Source organism: Plecotus auritus (genome assembly GCF_963455305.1).
Source record: "Plecotus auritus genome assembly, chromosome: 2".
Classification (NCBI taxonomy): domain Eukaryota; kingdom Metazoa; phylum Chordata; class Mammalia; order Chiroptera; family Vespertilionidae; genus Plecotus; species Plecotus auritus.
Window position 1 is genome coordinate 21292974 of NC_137771.1, and position 16193 is coordinate 21309166.

A 16193-nucleotide genomic window follows, 5' to 3' on the forward strand; every position below is an offset into this window, starting at 1 on the left:
TTAGCCTGAGTTGGCCCCTTGCTCCCACCGTGGCTGCCAATCCTCAAAGTCTGTTCTTGACAGGAGGCCTGCGTAGGCTTGACCTGGAAGCCAGACCCTCTCACTGCTCAAAGCCCCGAGTCTCCCATCTCATCTGGAATAAAACCTAAAGTCCTCGGCATGGTCCGAAGCACTGCCAGCATCCCAACCTCTGCACGCCGACCTCCACTTTTCCCAAAACACGTGTCTAACACACTATAGGCTTGACTTGTATATTGTGTCCATTGTTTTTTTTAAATATGTCTTTATTGATTTTAGAGAGTAAGGGAGAGGGAGAGAGAGATAGAAACATCAACCATGAGAGAGAATCATTGATCTGCTGCCTCCTGCACGCCCCACACTTGGGGATCGAGCCCACAACCTAGGCATGTATGTGCCCTGACTAGGAATCAAACCATGACCTCCTGGTTCATAGGTTGACGCTCAATCACTGAGCCACACTGGCCGGGCTATTGTGTCCATTTTTTACTGTCTACATCTGTAACACCACTGCCTAGAACAGTGCTGGGCCCAGAATTAGTGCTTGATAAGTATGTGCGATGAGTGCTTGAGGGCACATGGATTCAACTCCAAGCCTTCCACTCACTACTGTCAGACATTGGAAAAATCATTCAACCCATTCGAACCTCAGTTTCCTCATCTGTGAAGTGGGGATACTAAGGACCACCTCTTAGAGACAGAAAAAGGACAAAATTCGAGCTCAGGATATAGGGATTGTTGCTGAGGCTGGGCCTACGCACCTCAGAAGCCCCCAGGCTGGAGATAGATGGTCCCCAGTCCTCACAGGCGGAGGCTGGGAGGGAGGCAGGGGGTTTCCTTGATGGGGGATGTGAGTGGGAGGAGCACGTTAGATCAATATTGGAAGGTGGGATTAATTCTGAGGAGATCTGGAGTGTCAGGCAGGATATGGGGGTGCACTCTGTTCTCTAAGGCGGAGGTGGGGTAGCGGGCGTGCCTGCCCGCCCAAGACCTCAAGGCCTGGAGGAGTGGGCACTGCCCCCTCCCGGAAGAACCCTCAGCTCAGTCCCGGAGTTGAGGCGCGGGGGCAGCAGGGCAATTAGCGCACCACTAAGATCCGGATTCGACGTGCGGCTCCGCGCCCAGGTAGGGGTGGGGGAGAATGGCAGTGAAGGGGGGTAGTGGGGGTTCTTGGGCTTAGGAAAGAGATGTCTGGGCACTGACCTCTGGCCACCCCAGTCAGGCTACCTGAATCGAGATGCTAAAGAGATGGGACCTCGGTCCTCCTCCCCTGGCGGGTGCTCCCTCATGAGGGGGGCGGGGAAGTGAGGGCGTCCCCTTCCCTCTCCGGGGTAGGGGAGGGGGTGGAGGCTAGTCCCTAACCCCCAGGGCTGGAGGGGAAAGGGAGAAGCCGGGACCCCCACCCCAGGGGAGGGCTCGGGCAAACGCTGCGGGGCGTCTCCCTTGCAGTCCCTCCTCCCGCCCCCCGCCCGCCCCTCCGGCCGCCTCTGTCGCCGCGCGCCGCAGCAGCGCCGCCTTCCCTGCGCAGTCGGTGTCTCCGCGTCGCTGGGTGAGTGGGGGCCGCTCCGGTCTGGGCTGGGGGATGCGGGGAGGGGGCATGCCGGAGGGAGGGGGCCACGTCCAGGGCTCCCACCCCGCCGCTCCCGCGCCTCCCGGAATCCTCCCTCCGGTGCGCGGGGCGTGGGGGCTCCCGGGGGAAAACGCGCGGAGCTCTCCAGGGTCCTGACCTCAGAGTGGCCAGCGCGGAGGAGTCTGGCTTCGGCCGCCTCAGAGCGCCCTCTCCAGGAGGGGCCGCTCGCCCGGCGCTGCGAGGATTGAGGCGGGGGCTCAGGGCGAGAGCTGCGGAGAGGTCCAGGGAGGGTCCCCAGACAGGTTCCTCAGGTCGAGCTGTGGGTCCTTCTCATTTTGGGGACTGGGGGTCTTAGGGAGACAACAGAATCTTCTACCACCGTCATTTCCACGTCTTCCAAGCGGGAGGGGCAGCTCTGAGGGTGGCAGGGAAGAAGGGGCACTGGAAGATCGCTCCTGCCCAGTGCATCTCTCTGCCCCCACCCTGATGACCCAGTTCCTTGGACCTTGAGGAAGGGACTAGGGGACACCCTCGGCCACCCCAGCCGCAGGCATTTCCTCAGTCCCCTCCCACACACTTGTTCTGTGGGTCCTCAGCTCGGGGCAGAAGAGGCTGGTTTAGGAGGGAGGGTGGCCAACTTACAGAAACATGCATATGAGACACTGCTGAGGGCACACACAGGTTCCCCAAATGGCCACACAGGCACATCTCCCTCACACTGTGACGGGTGCATACCTAGTCACATGCACATGCACAGATATGGATTGAAACACATGGGGAGACACATGCAGCACAGAAACCAGGGACACACATGCATACAGGCGCACATGCACTCACAACACATGCTCACCCACATGTGAACAGGGCTTCGTGCAAAGTCACACACAAGGAACCCCCTCGCCTTGTCTCACAGCCCTAAGCTGGGGAGATTCACCTGCACGTACCCCGCATCTTTGCCCAGAACTGCCTGGCTGTCTCCTCTCCGTTGCTGTCCCCTCAGCCCTCCACACTCTAAGCTCCTGCACGGAGGGGACCTTTCTGGACTACACGCAAGGTGAGTGCTGGGGAGGGTTGGCTGGCTGCAGGTCTCCCTGGAGTAGGGACCCATCGTCAGTCTGAGAAGGGCTGCAGCTCCCCTTCCTGGGACCCGGCAGCACCCCGCGAAAAGAAAGACGGCAAGGGAGCCTGCGGGTCCCATGTGCAGCTGGCCACATGAGAGGTGTCGGCATGGGAGTTGCTTGTGATGACATGTGGGATCGTGGGCTGGCATGTTGTGATGGGTCAGGTATGGGAGTTGTGCATGCGTGGTGCCCTGTGTCATCCCATGTGAGTTGTAGAGCAGGGGGAATGTTGTGTGTGGAGGCACGGTGACCCATGGGTGGGTGTGGGCTGGTATGTGGCATGGGACCCAGCATATGGATTTGGTGAGCTGTGTATCATATGTCAGTATGCATTCATTTGTGTATTGCGCACGAGTCTTGTGACATCTAGTACATGGAAATCATTTTTATCTATTTAACACGTATCTAGCACTTTTGTGTGCAGACATTCTAAATGCTTCCCATGTATTAACTAATTTCATTCCACAACCCTAATGAGGTAGATACTACTATCCCCACTTTACCAGATGAGGCAGAGAGAGTTTAAGGAAATTGTCCAAGGTCCCATTGCTGGTAAGAGGCAGAGCTGGGATTTAAACCCAGGTGGTCTGGCTCTAGAACCCACGCCAACATCTATCTTATGCCACCCCTTGTTGGGCACAAGTGTGTGGGAGAACAGGCCAGCGGGTGGGCTGCAGGTGTATCTCGTGGTAATCAGGCATATGTGAGACAATGAGGGGGCAGTGGGGAGGAGGGAGGAGGTCTAGAAGGCCGCTCTGCACCCCCTGGGAAACGCTGGGAGTCAGTCTTGTGACTCCATGGCTGTGTCACTTGAACCAGGTCACCTCACTTCCTTGATCCTGTCTTCTCATCTGTAAAATGGGACTAATCCCCAGGCTTCGCGTTGGGAGGGTGAAGTGGTGTATATCTGTGAAGGCCCAGTGGCTGGTCCTGAGCAGGGCCTTAGTAAATGTAAGCCCCCTTCCCTTCCTGTCTCCAGGCCTGTTCCCTGGGGAAGGGGGAGGTCTGGGGAAATGGTGTGGAGCCTGTCACAGAGGCGGGATGCCTGGGTGCAGGCTGTGTGACCTGGGCCAGCTCCTCTCTCTCACTGAGTCAAAGGAGAGGCTGCGTGCCTGGTGTTTGGGGGCCTCCTGGAGTGGTGTCAAGGGACCAGGAGGGCCTGATGTCCCCTCTCCATTCCTTGACTCTCTGGGGGACCTAGGGAGGACTCAGCTCAGTGGCCATGGGCAAGCAGAACAGCAAGCTTCGGCCAGAGATGCTGCAAGACCTGCGGGAGAACACGGAGTTCTCGGAGCTGGAGCTGCAGGAGTGGTACAAGGGCTTCCTCAAGGACTGCCCCACCGGCATCCTCAACGTGGACGAATTCAAGAAGATCTACGCCAACTTCTTCCCTTACGGGGACGCCTCCAAGTTCGCCGAGCACGTCTTCCGCACCTTCGACACCAACAGCGATGGCACCATTGACTTCCGGGAGTTCATCATCGCGCTGAGTGTGACCTCGCGTGGCCGCCTGGAGCAGAAGCTCATGTGGGCCTTCAGCATGTATGACCTGGACGGCAACGGCTACATCAGCCGCGAGGAGATGCTCGAGATTGTGCAGGTGGGCCCCTTGGAATGCCAGGTGCAGAGCCCAACAGCTTACACCCCCATCCCTTTTTATCCTCTTGACAGCCCTGTGGGTAGGAGGTAGCAGGTACTATTCTTACAGCCCATTTAAAAAACTCTTTAATTAGGAAATATGTTCTAATTTAAAGAAAAGTTTAGTAAACTCCCATAAACCCTTTAGCCAGATTCACCAATTAATATTGACCACTATTGCTTTATCATTATGTGTGTGCACATGTGTGTAATGTTTTGTTGTTCTGAACAGGACCCTTTACCCCCAAATACATCGGGATATAGTCCCTAAGAACAGGGACATTCTCTTACATAACCCAAATATGATCATCAAAGTCAGAGCATTTAACATAAAAACAATGCTGTTATCTAACTTACAGACCATGTTCCAATGTTGCCAAATGTCTTCATAATACTCTTTTTTGCCCTGACCTAGGATCACACATTGCATTTTGTTTTCATGTCTCTTTAGTCCCCATTAGTCTGTAACAGTTCCTCAGCCTTTCTTTGTCTTTCAAGATTTGACATTCCTGCAGAGTACAGGCCAGTTATGTTTAATCGATTCTCATCTACTCAAGAGAAAACAGATGCTCAGAGAGGTCAAGACATTTGCTCGAGGCCACACAGCCAGTGAGTGGGCCACCTGGATTCACAGTCTGCATTCCATCTGGATACCCAGCCACAATCCAACTAATTAATTCAGGGCTCTCTAATAGCCTCATGCATATAGCCATAAGCTCTGTGCATCTTTACAACAGCCTCATGAGGCTCAGAGAGGTGAAGTGACTTGTCCAAGGTCACACAGCATATAAGGAGGGGTCAAGCTCAAGCTGGCTACCACTCAGCTACCTCTTGAAAAGGGTCTGGCTTCCAATTCTGGAGTTGGACTCAACTCTTAGATTGCTCACCTGAAAAATAGGGATGGTGATTCTGATCTTACAGGGAGAATTTAGGACCTGATAAGAATACCATTTTAATACAAATTAAATGTGACATGTTAGCTTTATCTCAAAAAGCTTTCAGAGTGTCCATCCCCTCAGTCCAGCACTAAAGACCATTAAGGCTCCGGTTCTATTTTTACCTATCCAGTTCCTTGTACTAAGCTTCTGTTTCTTCACCTGTAAAGTGAGGATGTTAACTCTCAAGGCTACTATAGGTATAAAGTGGGTTAGGACTCTGGCAGAAGGCCCAGCATACAGTTGGTACTTGGTAAACGTTATGATTCTCTCCTCTGCACATTCTCTGCTCCAGCCAGAATGGCCTTTTCAGCATCCTTGGAGCGTGCCCTGAGCAATCCTGCTGCACAGCGTTGCTCAAGCTCTTGCTCCCATTCCTTCGGCCTCTTTCTTTCCGTCCCTCAGCTCTACCGGCTGCTTCCCACTTCCAGCTTACCTAGGCCCTGCTGGACTCTGTCACTCATGGCGTCTCTGTCACTAAGGGCCTGGGTCTGCTCTCTCCGGCTAGAGTAGAATGGACTGCCTTGGGATGTGGTGCCTCCCTTTGCCTATCAAGAGGGGAAAGCCTTTACGTTTGTCAATGATTTCCGTGGGCCAGGCATTAAGTCTCTAGTTGATGGATAGCGGGGAGTTCTGGGGGTTCTGGTGGAAAGGTTGAGGTAGCCAGAGTGGTGGAGGATTACTGAGGGATTGGGCAGCAGCTGGATACCAACCAATGTGGAGGGGTGTTCATGTTTTACCACTTAGTGTGGTTGCACTGGTATATACTGGTAAATCTCAGCCCTGCTGGAGGCACCAGCCAGTCCCATTCCCTGGGCATCCTCGGGACGGCCCGGCTGGCCTCTGCTGTCTGGGCCCTGGTTTCCCTCACTACAGCCCATCAGTCAGCCCCAGAGGCCAGTGCAGACAGAGCTAGGCAAGCCCCAGTGCCTGATTAATTACAAGTCAGCTCCAGGGAAACAAGGAGTGAGCAGCAATTCCAGACAATTAATTAGGAGGCCCAGGAGGAGAGTCGTCACCAGGGGGCGTTCACTAAGTCCTTCTCAGGACCCTGTCCTGTGGTCAGGAGGCGAGCACACTAGAACGGAAGAAACTGCATCCAGGCTGCTTGGGGCTCCCACTCTGTGGGCAGGCCACACTGGCCAGCTTGGTGACAGGGCTGTAAATGTGGCATCTGGGAACTCAGGGGACGGAAGGTCAGGGAAGAACTGAGGATGTGGTAGATGAGTAACAATGAGTATACAAGCTGCTGTTTACTGACTACTTACTCTAGCCAGTCACTGTTCTGTACACATGATCTCATTTAATCCGTTAGACAGTCCGCACCAGGGAGATATGATTACCCCATTTTACAGATGAGGAAACTGAGGCTCACAGAGGTTAAGTACTTGTCTAAGGCTACATAGCAAGTGATTAGTGGAAACAGGATGCCACTCCAGGTCCACCTTACGTCAAAGCCCCCGCTGATCATCACCACCCCACAAGCATCTCTCCAGCAACTAAGAGGAAGTGGGTTCTAATCTGGTCTCTGCCATTAATTCCCTTTCTGAGCCTTTATTTCTTATCTGGAAAATAGGGACAAAGTACCTGACACATAAATGGAAGCTAGTATTATTGTCCAGGCAGAGGCTGAAAATGCTGGGAAACCTGAAAGGTGCAGGGTGTTTAGTTGTGGCAGAATCACCTACCAGTGGAGGCCTGATAGTGGAAGGGTCAGAGGGACCAGACTGTAAAAACTCTGAATGCCAAGGGCCAAATGGCTTGGACTTGGTACAGAGGCAGTGGGAGGTGCCATGGCTTTCAAAAGGGAAGTTCCTGCCAGGTGCCGGGCATTGTGCTAAGCTCTGGGGATATGGGCGCTAGCTAGATGTCCATGGTCCTTATTTGTATGTTGGGGACTAGGAACAATCCAATAAAGGCGTCCCCTGAGGTGTCCCCAAAGGAAAAGCCCAGGAGGCTCCGTGCGGGCATATGGGCCCTGACTTGCATGGATCAGAGGACTCCCTAAGCAAGCGCCATGTAAGCTGAGCCACAAGGAGTGGGAGGCAGCAGAAGAAGCGTGGGGCAGCATCCAGAAGGAGCTGAGTGCAAGGCAGGTCTGGAGGGAGGCCTGTGGATGACTGGAAAGAGGGGGCGGCCCGCTGGGCTGGGGATGTGGTGGGGGAGATCTGTGTTTAGAAAGAGCTCTTGGAGGCAGCGTGGGGGGGACAGACCCAAGGAAATGAGGCTGGAAGAGACCAGTGTGGAGGCTAAAGCCGGATCTGAGGCAGGGTACATTTGTGGTATGGGCGAAGGGAAGCAGGTTTCTTGGAGGTGGTTTCAGTAGCAAAAAGCTGGAAGATTGAGACGATAGGTCCGACCGCTCCTTGAGCCTACCCCACTGGCCAAGCCCCACGTGCTCTGTGTACTTTTAGCGCAAAAACCCTCCTTGGTGTGCCTCGGAGTTCCTGCACGTGGGCGACTACTGCCTAGGGTCGGCAGAGTCCAGGTGGTCCCCGCCCCCGGCAGATGCTCATTTGCGTTTATTTGCATAATATTCCCCGCCCCCTCCGGGCCCTGCAGCCTCCGGCCTTCCAGCCCTCAGGGCGGCCCAGCGCCCCCTGCCGGCCACAGTGGTACCGCAGCCCCATGCCACCGCCACAGCCCAATTCCTTCTGTCCGCTGCCCAGCGCCGGCCGCCCAGAGTTTCCGAGAAACAGCGCTAAAACCTTACTTACCTGGGAACCTTCAGTCCGATGTCTTCCAACATCTCTACTCACCCCCTGCATTCAGCTACCCCCAAATTTCGGGCGCCCACTCGGAGCTCCCCGCTGTGGTCTTGGGATATGCATATCCCTGCCAGCAATCCTCTCCCACCCAGCGCTCCACGGGAACGTGGTCAGGGCCCAGGCCTATAGACCCTCTCCTGGGAAACCTTCCCAGACACTCCTTCCCGAATGTCCCGGTTCCCCACGCCTCCGTGACCCCCTCTCCACTCGTCAGTGGACCTGGGGGCGTTTCTGAAGGTTGGGTGGGGGGTGCTCAGGCAGCCTCCTCTCACTTCCCGCCTTCCCCTCCCGACCCCCAGGCCATTTACAAGATGGTTTCGTCGGTGATGAAGATGCCGGAGGACGAGTCGACCCCGGAGAAGAGGACTGAGAAAATCTTCCGCCAAATGGACACGAATAACGACGGTGAGGGGCAGGGGCGGGCGCCACTTCCTCCCCCTCCCGCGGCTCTGCTCTGCTCTCTCTGCCTCCCCGCGCTTGGGGGCCGCCTTCCCCCCGACACTGTTCCCTCTTGCTGCAGGCAAGCTGTCCCTGGAGGAGTTCATCCGCGGAGCCAAAAGCGACCCGTCCATCGTGCGTCTGCTGCAGTGCGACCCCAGCAGCGCCTCCCAGTTCTGAGCGAGGAGCCAGGTTCCCCTCCTCCCCGCCTTCACCGGCCGCTCCCGGCTCTCAGCTTCCCCTCCCTTGTGTCTCTCCAGGCTGGGGGTCAGACTGGGCCTCCCCCTCCCATCCCCAGGGTCTGCACTCTGGGGGGAGCCTATGGAAAAGGGAACCCTGCAGTCCTCCCAAGGCCCAAGCAAGCGGTTAGCACCCCCCCAATCCAAGAGGCCACATCTCCCTTCGGCAGTGATAGGGAGACAGGCTCTGGCGTGGTCCTCCCCTCTGAGCCAGCCTTCCCCTGTCTAGATCTTAGAATTTCAACCATCCTCCCTCCTAACCTACACGCACAGCTCCGAGGCCAGACTTCCCTCCCCCAATCACCGGGCAGTTCCCCCTCCCCCGTTCCCCCTCCCCCCCTCCCGTAGGTCTCAGCCTGGGTGGAGAGCGGTGGAAACCGAGCCCAGGTGAGGAGCCAGACTTTTTATTTGGAGGGGAGAGAAGGATTGGGGGGCGGGGGCAGTGGCGTGGAGGGATAAGGAAAAAGCTTCCTTGAGCCATCCTTCCCTTCCTGCTGCAGCTTTTGTTGGCTGGAGGCCATGCTGCAAAAGGAAAACCTCCCAATTGCAGTTGTGAGCCCCATGAACCCCCCGCCCACCTTTCAGCACGTGGATGAACACAGGCCCACAGACACATGGGCAGACACACCTAACCGCCCCCTCGCCCCCTCCCCCGCATCCTGCGTGGGAAAGCACAGGCCCTGGCCGAGCCGCTCCCCTGCTGCATGCCTCCCGCCGAGCGTCTCTGTTCTTTTTAATAACTTCAGAATAAAGTCTCTTCAGTGCAGAGTCTGGGTGGCTGGGGAGCGGTTTACAATCCCCACCCAGGTCCGGGAATGGCCACTGAGCCCCCATGGGCCAGCTCCAGGAATCCTGGCCTGGTCACCGTGCAGACATGGTTGCAGGACCGCGAGCTCATGGGTGTGGGTGAGGCAGCAGCTGTCAGAGGGTCAGCGGGGCAGAGCTGGGGCAGCCCATCAGGTCATGGCCCTCCACAGGCTCCGGGCTCTCCTGCATCTGTGGAGACACGACAGGCTGCCAGGCTGTGGATCTGGGTCTGGGTCTCCTCCAGGCCCCTGGGGAAACGAGGCTCCCTGAAGCAGAGTGGCATCACTGCATCCCCCCACAGCAAGAGCCAGGCCACACCCTTGGAATGCCCCCAGTTCGAGCCCAGATGACCCCCCCCCCCCAAGTCCTGGGCCTTGGGTGAACCAGGAGCCAGCTGTGTGACTTAGCTGGGAGATCTCCCTTTGGTCCTGGGGAGAACACATTGCTGCAGTTCTCAAGTGGGAACCCCATGCAGAGGGATGGGGGCTGCCCAGCGGGGCTCCCAGAAAATGAGGGGAGTCAAGGCTGTGGAGGGGATGGCAGGCCTTACCATGTGGTGGCTGCTTTTCCCCCACCAGGGCCTCAGTTCCAGCAGCTGGTGGGCGAGCTGAGCGCATCGCACAGCAAACACACTCTCTGCCACGCAGAACACAAGTGAGATACCCCAGAGGCATAGACTGGAGCTCTGCAGGGACACGGGGGCAGAGATGGCCACGCGTTGGGGGTGGGTGGGCGAGGCTCCAAGAACCCTTCCCACCTCTGATGAGCACTTGGATGACCCCCCTCCCCCACTCCCCACCCCATCCCAGGCCTAAGCACTCACATAAATGCGTGTGGGGTCAAAGGGACAGTCAGGTGCCAGGGCCAGTAGTTCGGGGCTCTCAAAAGTGCAGGCGGCCAGCAGTGCCCGGCCCTGGGTGGCAAAGGTCACAGCGATCGAGGCCAAGAGTCCGAGAGCACAGGTCAGAGAGAGAAGGGCACAGGCCACACTCGAACTAAATACTGCCCAGCGCTGGATAGGAGAGACCACTGGTCAATGGATATCAGGCTCCACCCCACATGGGCAGTTCTGGCCCCCATGGGATCAGCTCACCCCCTCCAAGCAGGCCAGGCCCTTCCTTCCCCTAAGCCCCATTCCAGGAGGTGCCACATACCAGGGGGATGCTGGGGAGGTAGCGTGACAACACGATGGCTGCGATGCCCGAGGTGATGACCTGTGGGGAGACTCAAGTCAGCCCTGACCCTCCTGCTGGAGGAGAGTGGGCAGTGAGGTCAGGGCCACCTTCAGGTTAGGATCCCACCAATGACAGCTGGAGCCCTCCGAGCCGCCTCCTTCCCCTGCTTAGCCTTAGCCTCATTACTTTGATCTGCATGGAGGCGCTGCCCCCAAGTGATGTTTCTAAAGCACAATCACTTCCTGCCTACAACCTTCCATGGCTCCCCACTGCCCATAGGTGTGTATCTCAGACAGGGACCTGTGTATCCCAGGGCCGCAGGGGCATGTACCAGGATATGTATGACTTGCCTCCCTGGAGTGGAAGAGATTTTGGAAGAAACTAAGTAGCTCGACTGTCAAGGAACTAAAAACAAAATAAACAAATCGGGGCACTTTATGGAGAATTCAAAATCTTAGGAGTACATTATCTCAAGCTCTCAGTGACCTGGCCTCAGTCCCAGCAGCATCTCAGCCCCGCCCTGCCAAGTCTCTTCCTCATTGCCCTGGATGTGGACACCCACACACAGCCTGCTCATGACGCTGTCCACACAGCACCCTCTCAGCCCCAGCAGTTGGCTGTTTAACCCACCAGCTGCCCCCTGGATCTTTGGGGCTCCATTCAGCCAGGCTTCCTTCCTGAGCTCCCTCACTGTATCAGGCATGGGCTGCACCCATAGGAGGCATAACGGGAGTCCAGCAACGTCTTTAATTCACTGTGCAGCCATGAGTAGGTGCCTCAACGTCTCTGGGCTAAGTCCTGCTCTGCAGGATGAGCTTATGGAAAAGACACTGGCTTTGGTGTCAGACACATTGTGTCAAATCCAGCTTGGCCTCTTTGCTTCAGCAGGAGGGTGGGTGAGTCCCTGAGTCTCGGTTTCCCCCTGTCGGGATAATAATGGCCCCATGTTGCTGAGAACAGTGAGAATTAAATGAGGAAATGAGGGTGAAGCGGAAATGGTCCATCCTTGGAGCCCATAACCCTGAGCTCACGGCCTTCCTTGCCTTCTATCCAGGCTGGTGAGAGGAAAACACGACAGTAATAGTAACTCCAAAGGACACTGCACACATGGGCTGGCTGAGCTTCATCATGCAGGGGAGGGAACAGGCTGACAGGGAGAAGTAAGTCCCTTAGCCAGGAGGTGGCAGGGAAGGGCCTGACGCTGATGTGTGGACGTGGCCACCTCTGTTCCCAGGTGGGAAAGAACTTGATGCACTTGAGAATACCGGGCTCCTTCATTCATGTATTCATCAAACAGGTCCTGACATCCAGGCATAACCGTGGCTACCATTTATCCAGTGCTTAGCGTAGACCAGGCCTCATGCTAAGCTTCTGATACATGGGTTTTCAGTGTCTCCAGAACAGATCTGAGCGACTCCCACCCCCATACCTTTGCATCTGCCATTCTCTGTGCTTGGAATGCTATCCCAGCTTCCTCTACTACCTGTTGGCCACACACCTGGGTGATGGTAATTGCACCCTATCTTGGAATTCCTACTCATCCATCAGTACCCAGCTCAGGGGCTTCTACCTCGGTGAGCCCTCCTGAACCCCCTCAAGCTGAGCGGATGCTCCTTCCTTCGTCCAATGGCGTCTTGCCTATTTCCCATGATAACAATCACCCCAGCTCACAGTAGTGAGGCTGAGCATGTGTCAGACTCTGTGCCAGCACTTCATGTGGATGATCTCGTTCAGTGCTCCTGAGGACCCTCTGTGGTGGACACTATTAGACCCCACGTTACAGACGAGGACGCGGAGGTTAAGAGAGGCCGAGTGGCTGTGTCGTTGGTAAGTTGTAGAGCAGGGGTAGTGCTTGGGCTCTATGCTTGCCCACCCCAGGCTCTGGGTGGAGACTCATCGAAACCTTTCAGGCCCCCTCCAGCCCCGCCAGCCCCCCTCCCAGCCTGGGCATACCAGGATGGCAGAAATGACCGAGAGGATGTTGACCACGCAGTACTGCAGAGCCACGGCATCGTGGGGGGCGACCACGTAACGCAGCACAGTGCCATGGAGCAAGGCCGCTGCGATGAAGCTCACGTGGCCCAGCACCACCAGCACCAGCCCCGTCTTCATCAGCACCTTCCGGAAGTCACCCACACTCAGGCCACCTGTGGGGGACAGCTGTGTCAGGGCCATGGGTGGGGCTCATCCTGCCACGTTCTTGGGGACCCTGTGCCAACAGGTAGTTCCCAGGAATTAGGGGGGGATGGGGCCATCCAGTCACAGACACTCTGTGACCCGCCACCAGCCCCTCTTTCTGAGGCCCAGATTACTCCTGTGCAAAACGGGGAGGGTTTGGTCTGGCTGTTCTGAGAACCCAGAGCCTGCAGGCCCCTCTGGAGCTGGAGCTGGATCAGATGTAGGAGAGTCAGAGGGCAGGTGACAGGCTGGACAGGCATGTGGAACTGGAATGGTGTCGTGTAGATTAACTGCTAGTCAAACAGGAAGGGGCACAGCAGCTTTGTCCCAGGGCCCCGACCCACCTCGCTGCATCCACCCACCCACCCACCTGGCAACCCAGATATCACTGGCTCTGAGCCGGCCCTGCACTGGGCCTACGCCGGGAGGGCTCATAAACAATAGCAGCAGCCCAGGCCCAAGGCTTCCGTCAAACTGGAGGCACCGTGCCTCCACCGCGGGCTATGCCTGGAGCACTGGGCAGAGAGTCTGAGGGCAGGCCCTGGCTTCTTTGTCTCTAAGTCACCATTCTTGGCGCACTTAGCGTGTGGTTGGCATCCTGGTAAGCACTTTACTCTTAGAGCTACTTTATCGTCATCGTGGTCCTAAGGAGGAGGGGCTACCACCCCATTTTACAGCTGAGGAAACTGAGGCTCACAAGGTCTCTTGGACTCCCAGGTGTGCCTGATGCCGAGCCCAGGGCGTGAGGGGAGGGGACACATCCACCCCACTCCTCTCTGGATCCTGTTTGCCAACGGTCCTTCCCTCCCAGCCGGGGTGGGGAGCCCAGGGCATGGAAGTGGGAACGCTTGGCAAGGCGAGGAAGCGGAAGGCAGGCCGCCTCTGGCTCAGAGCTCCCTGGGCCCGGATTTCCTCCTCTGTCTTCCTTCTGGGCGAGGTGGGGGCTGCTCTCTCCAGCGTTTCTTCCTCGGCCTGGGAGGAGGGGGGTCCCACCTCCGCAAGAGAGGAAAGTGGGGGAGAGGCCGGAGGGGCACGGACAAGATACCAGCATCCCTCCACATCACCGCTGGCACAACTCAGGCCGAGCTGAGTGCCCTGCAGAGAAGGCGGCCTGGGCTCCGGGTCCCGGCTCCCCGAACAGTGCTCCGCCCCTGCCGCAGCCTTGGGTGGGTTCGGGCCTCCCGGGGCGCACCCTCTCGGCTCACCAAGGCGCAGGCACATCTCGGCTCCCGCGCGGGGTCCCCGCGGCCGGCTCAGCGGGGCTCCAGAGGCTGCGGGCGGCCTGGGGGCTCCGCTCCCATCCTGGTCGGCGGCCGCCGCGCGCCCGCATCCGCGCCGCGCCCACTTCCCGCCGGGAGCCCGGGCTCGCCGGCACCGCCGGCCTCCCTTCCCGTCACCCCCCGGGCGGCCCTGCCCCGGGAGGGCCCCGGCGGCCGGCTTGCATCCGGGCCGGTCAGACCGGCTGGGCCGCCCTTCCTGGCCCGCCCGGCTGAATCACAGCGCTGGCCCCACCCCCCCCCGCCCGCCTGGCACACTGAACTCAGTAAACTATAGCCAGGATTGGTGAAGTCCCTACTATGTGCTCCTGCCAAGTCTACACTTTGTAAAGGGTCTCCAGAGAGTTTTCAAAGCATTTTCTTATTTTATCTCACCACGAGCTTAGGGGGCAGAAATTATTATCCCTGTAGACAAAGGTAAACAGGCCAGGAACAGAAGAGAAAGCAATTGCCTGAGGTCACCCTAAGGACAGACCCTGTCCCCCAGGCAGTGCCTTCCGCCACCCCCTGCTGCGCTCCCCACGCTCTAGGAAGAAGAGGATTCCCAGCCTTCACCTTGATCACAACAACCCAGCGAATATGCACACGACCCACCCTCTCCCGCTCCCTCTCTCTGAGCTTGTTTCCATCTGTAAAATGGGCATCACTGAAGTGGGGGCGGGCCTGGTGCACAGCTGTACCAGGGCCCACTGCGTGCCCTGTGTGTTGGACGCCCGGGTCAGCCACCCAGGGCCTCTGGAGAGTTAAGGGAGCACAGTAACACCACAGGAGGGAGTGGGGCCCTCTGGCCGGGCCTGGAAGCCCCTGTGACATCCGCAGGCCACCACCGTCAGGCAGAGTGCTTCCCTGTCAGGCGCTGTCTGAAGGGGGACAATGCAGGACAGGTGCAGGTGGGAAGAAAAGCGTGTGAGGTAGGAGAGAGATGGGGACAGTTCCCAAGCCATTGGCTGGCACCTGAATGCTGATGTCCCTGTGGCCGGCCTCCTCCTGGGCGATTGGGCAGGACTCATCTGTATTGTAAATGGTCAAACACCTGTACTCGTGACCCAGCAATTCCACTTCCAGGTCTTTACCCTACACCCCAGAGTGCAAAGGGACGCATGCCTCTAAGGATGTTTACGGACAAGCTGTTTCTAACAGCAAGTCACAGCACTAAAATGACAACCAAGAGAGGTACGGGCTGGAACAGTCCTGAGAGGGAGAGAGTATCACCCGTTTTACAGATGAGAAAAGTGAGGCAGAAGGTAAAGGGCTCTTTGAAGATCGCACAGCATATATCAGCGGTAGAGCCGAGACTTGACTCAGGCCTAACTGTGAAGGCTGCCCTGACTTCTGAGTGTGGTTGGGGACAGTGGGGAGCCATAGCCCCCAGGGAGTGGGCCTGTTTTCTAGGGCCCTGAGGAGGGAGATCTGTCCACCCGTTTCTCCCCAGACACAAGTTCCTGGTTAGGGCCCAGCCTTAGCTGCCTGAAGTTATTGCCGTTTCTCTTCCTTATTGCCAATTGGTCAAAGTCCATTAATCCGAGCCACCCAGTGCCCCTTGCCTCTGCCCCACCCCTCTGCACACTGGCCTTGGGTTCCAGGAAGAACCCCAGGCCAGAGCTCTAGTCACTTGTCCTCTACCAACTCCCTGGACACGCTGGCAGCTCACTGTCATTCTCTGGGCCTCAGTTTCCCCATATGTCAAGCAGAGATAATGATTGCCTTTCCTGCCTCCCAGATTTTGGAGGCATAATCCTTTGAGGGATATGAGAAGGGGTTGGAACCTAGCCAGAGAACTATAAGTAGTAATTCTCTCTCTTCCTGGAACATTTAACAACCAGGTATGGCATAAACTGGAGGCTGGGTCTTTCCAGGGCTGCTCAGCTGGGGGTGGCGGTCCAGGCTTCTGTCCCTGTGCACGCCCTCCTCACCTTAAAAAAGGCCTCTCCCCAAAAGAAGAACAGTTCCTCCATGTAACTTAAGCAGTCACCCACAAACTCTACCCTATTCCAATTTAGGTATATGTGTACCTGCACACAGAGCTGAA

The 16193-nt window shown here is 57.2% G+C and overlaps 2 protein-coding genes across 9 annotated transcripts; one reads left to right on the plus strand and one right to left on the minus strand.

Annotated features, from left to right (window-relative positions):
- Nucleotides 1-918: 918 nt before the first annotated feature.
- On the plus strand, nucleotides 919-9495 carry HPCA (hippocalcin). Of its 7 annotated transcripts, none has more exons than XM_080655929.1 (6): nucleotides 919-1143; nucleotides 1468-1567; nucleotides 2550-2642; nucleotides 3911-4309; nucleotides 8350-8455; nucleotides 8571-9495. In XM_080655929.1, the coding sequence occupies exons 4-6, from the start codon at nucleotides 3932-3934 to the stop codon at nucleotides 8666-8668; spliced, it is 582 nt and encodes a 193-aa protein (XP_080512055.1). In that variant the 5' UTR covers nucleotides 919-1143; nucleotides 1468-1567; nucleotides 2550-2642; nucleotides 3911-3931; the 3' UTR covers nucleotides 8669-9495. The 7 variants fall into 7 exon arrangements, 4 of the variants coding, with proteins under 4 accessions (XP_080512055.1, XP_080512053.1, XP_080512054.1 ...); XR_013959919.1 differs by lacking the exon at nucleotides 919-1143 and having other exon boundaries at nucleotides 1462-1567; nucleotides 2502-2642; nucleotides 8571-9037; nucleotides 9171-9495; XR_013959920.1 differs by lacking the exon at nucleotides 919-1143 and having other exon boundaries at nucleotides 1474-1567; nucleotides 8571-9037; nucleotides 9171-9495.
- Nucleotides 9487-14363, minus strand: TMEM54 (transmembrane protein 54; the record flags this gene model as incomplete). 2 transcript variants are annotated; one of them, XM_080655926.1, is made up of 6 exons in its annotated part: nucleotides 9487-9723; nucleotides 10085-10219; nucleotides 10358-10546; nucleotides 10689-10748; nucleotides 12663-12856; nucleotides 14093-14363. In XM_080655926.1, the coding sequence occupies 6 exons, from the start codon at nucleotides 14106-14108 to the stop codon at nucleotides 9649-9651; spliced, it is 669 nt and encodes a 222-aa protein (XP_080512052.1). In that variant the 3' UTR covers nucleotides 9487-9648. The 2 variants fall into 2 exon arrangements, with proteins under 2 accessions (XP_080512052.1, XP_080512051.1); XM_080655925.1 differs by lacking the exon at nucleotides 14093-14363 and having other exon boundaries at nucleotides 12663-12884.
- Nucleotides 14364-16193: the final 1830 nt, after the last annotated feature.

Bases quoted from the DNA above. Each gene is read 5' to 3' on its own strand.
- HPCA (XM_080655929.1), top strand. From the start codon at position 3,932: ATGGGCAAGCAGAACAGCAAGCTTCGGCCAGAGATGCTGCAAGACCTG. The intron at 4,310-8,349 runs GTGGGCCCCTTG...CCCGACCCCCAG, and splicing joins AGATGCTCGAGATTGTGCAG to GCCATTTACAAGATGGTTTC. The intron at 8,456-8,570 runs GTGAGGGGCAGG...CTCTTGCTGCAG, and splicing joins AATGGACACGAATAACGACG to GCAAGCTGTCCCTGGAGGAG.